The 2,408-nt window shown below is 36.6% G+C and overlaps 1 protein-coding gene across 1 annotated transcript; it reads left to right on the forward strand.

Annotated features, from left to right (window-relative positions):
- The first annotated feature begins 615 nt into the window (after positions 1 to 615).
- On the forward strand, positions 616 to 2,408 carry LOC113347494 (uncharacterized protein DDB_G0271670-like). The gene has a single exon (XM_026591159.1). It carries the CDS (start codon positions 698 to 700, stop codon positions 2,063 to 2,065), a length of 1,368 nt encoding a protein of 455 aa, XP_026446944.1. The 5' UTR covers positions 616 to 697; the 3' UTR covers positions 2,066 to 2,408.

Below are 2,408 nucleotides of genomic sequence, written 5' to 3' on the forward strand. Positions count from 1 at the left end.
TTGAAGAATGGTTAGAGAGTTGATTTCTATGATTTCTTCAATGGTGTTCTCGGGTATGTCTTGTTAACTCTTTGGTTCTTATGTATCTTGAGTTGCGGAAAGAGCATGTAATGGTCTTTGATCTAATGGAAGTTTTTCTGGTGGTGTTGGCCGTGGATGTAGCCTGTAAAGGTGAACCACGTATATCCTGTGTTGTGGTAGTGTGCTTCTTTATCTTCTGTCTATTTCTTATTGTTTCTCTGACGTTTGGTTCAAATTACCAATTACTCTTTGTGATCCTGATTTCCGCTACGCTCGGGTAATAATTTTCCCAACAAAAATAATAATGGTTGTGACCAGCTAATCTTTCTAACATCTGATTAATAAGTAGTAGAGGAAAGTGATCTTATCTAAAGACCGAGTTTAGCGCACGGTTAGCTCTGCAAACTCTCGACCTGATAATAACGCCAGTAGGAATCAATTTGTTATTTCTATTTAGCTATATATACTCCCCACCCGGTAATAACACGGATAGGCCAGACTTCATGACCATACGGTGGGCATTCATAGACCGGTGCTTTAATTATTTCTAACCCGTTTTGCTTTACCGTTAAGAATTATGTTTCGATGATAATGCGACTTGTGTTGACAATACCGTAAATTTCGAGAGTGAGTCAAAAGAGGAGAGAGAAAGCGAAGAAAACAGGGAGAGACATCAATGGAGATCCAAATGAATTCCTCCTCTCAAATAGGAGGAACAAGATCTCCCTCATCATCAGCATCTCCATCATCATCAACAACATCGGATCCAAATTCTTCATCATACAATCATCAAAACAACAATCCTAATAACCCTAATCAAATGCAATCATGGTGGGAATCTATCTCAAAAGCAAGAACAAGAATTCACATTCTCTCATCCATCATTTCATCATCAACATCAACATCAACATCATCATCTTCATTTATATCATCACTAGCTGATTCAGATAGACCAGCTAGATCTTTACTTGAATCGTCAGAATCTTATTTAACAATTTCTAATTTATTATCAAACCCTAATTCTGGTTCAGGTAATGATTCTTTATGTCAATGGTTGTATGAAACTTATCAGTCATCTGATCCTGATCTTCGTTTAGTTGTTCTTTCGTTTATTCCACTACTATCTGGTTTTTATTTATCAAGAATCATTTCATTAGCTTCTTCTTCTCATAATAACCAATCTTCACTATCGGGTTTCGAAGCTGTCCTTCTTTCTATTTACGCCGCTGAAACTAAGGCACGGGCAGGTAAACCTTGTTTAATTTCAATTCCTGATCTTTCTCAACCTTCTTTATACGATTCTACACCCAGAAATAATAAATCGAATGGCACTGTTAATCGGGGTGTTAATGATGGAGGAGTTTCTTCTGTTGGGGTTTTATGTGCTCCATTAGAACCACAGGTTGCTGTGAAATCTACGAAACGAGCTTGCATTGTTTCTGTCGCTCTTGATTGTTATTATAAACAGATATCTCAAATGCCTAGTTGGTCTAAACTTGAATTATGTCAATTCTCAGCTGATTGGGCTGGAAAAGATTGTTCTTGTAGGCATGAATTTGACAATGATTTGAATGAAGTTGCGGTTCTAAATGATAACGGAAATATTAGTTTTGGTGAAAATAGAAATAGTTTTGAGAGGGATTCTGAAGATGGTGAGAATAACGAGGTTAACGAAACTGTAGAACAGATTAATAAATTGAGAATTAGAGATGAGTTTAGTCACGACGATGGGGTTTCTAGAGGTGTTAGAATTCCACTTCCTTGGGAGTTATTGCAAATTGTGTTGAGAATTTTAGGGCATTGTCTTTTAGCTCCATTGAATTCACAGGAAGTGAGGGATTCGGCTTCGTTTGCGATTAGGTGTTTATATGCTAGGGCAGTTCATGATATAGTTCCACAAGCTATTTTGGCAACAAGGAGTTTGATTCAGCTCGATAAAAGGTCAAGATTAGCTGCTAAAGAAGCAGCTATGGCGAATGCAGCTTCAAATGCTAACACACCAAGCAAAGCTAAGAAACCAGAGATTCTCTTAATGTCGAAGTGATGATTGTGTTGCTTCTTGGAAAGTATTGTGTTGCTTCTTGGAAAGTACCAGCGCTTGATGTTTATTTATAATTTAAAGTCAGTTTACAGTTCAGGAAACGTAATGGAGATGATTGCCAAAGTTTGGGGGGGTATGTAAGATTTGCTTTTTTGATCTTTATTTCCATTTTTCTCTAGTGGTTTGCCTGTAATTTTTTTAGATTAAATTGTATGTGAAGTTCAGTGTTCGTGTTCATTCTTTCATTTATGCTAATGTTGGTTTGTTTTCATAGAAGTTTATAGCTAGATATATTTTCTGTTCTTGTGATTCAACATCAGCTATATGCAATATATCTCCTCTTTCA

This window comes from Papaver somniferum, chromosome 2, assembly GCF_003573695.1.
Source record: "Papaver somniferum cultivar HN1 chromosome 2, ASM357369v1, whole genome shotgun sequence".
Taxonomy (NCBI): Eukaryota; Viridiplantae; Streptophyta; class Magnoliopsida; order Ranunculales; family Papaveraceae; genus Papaver; species Papaver somniferum.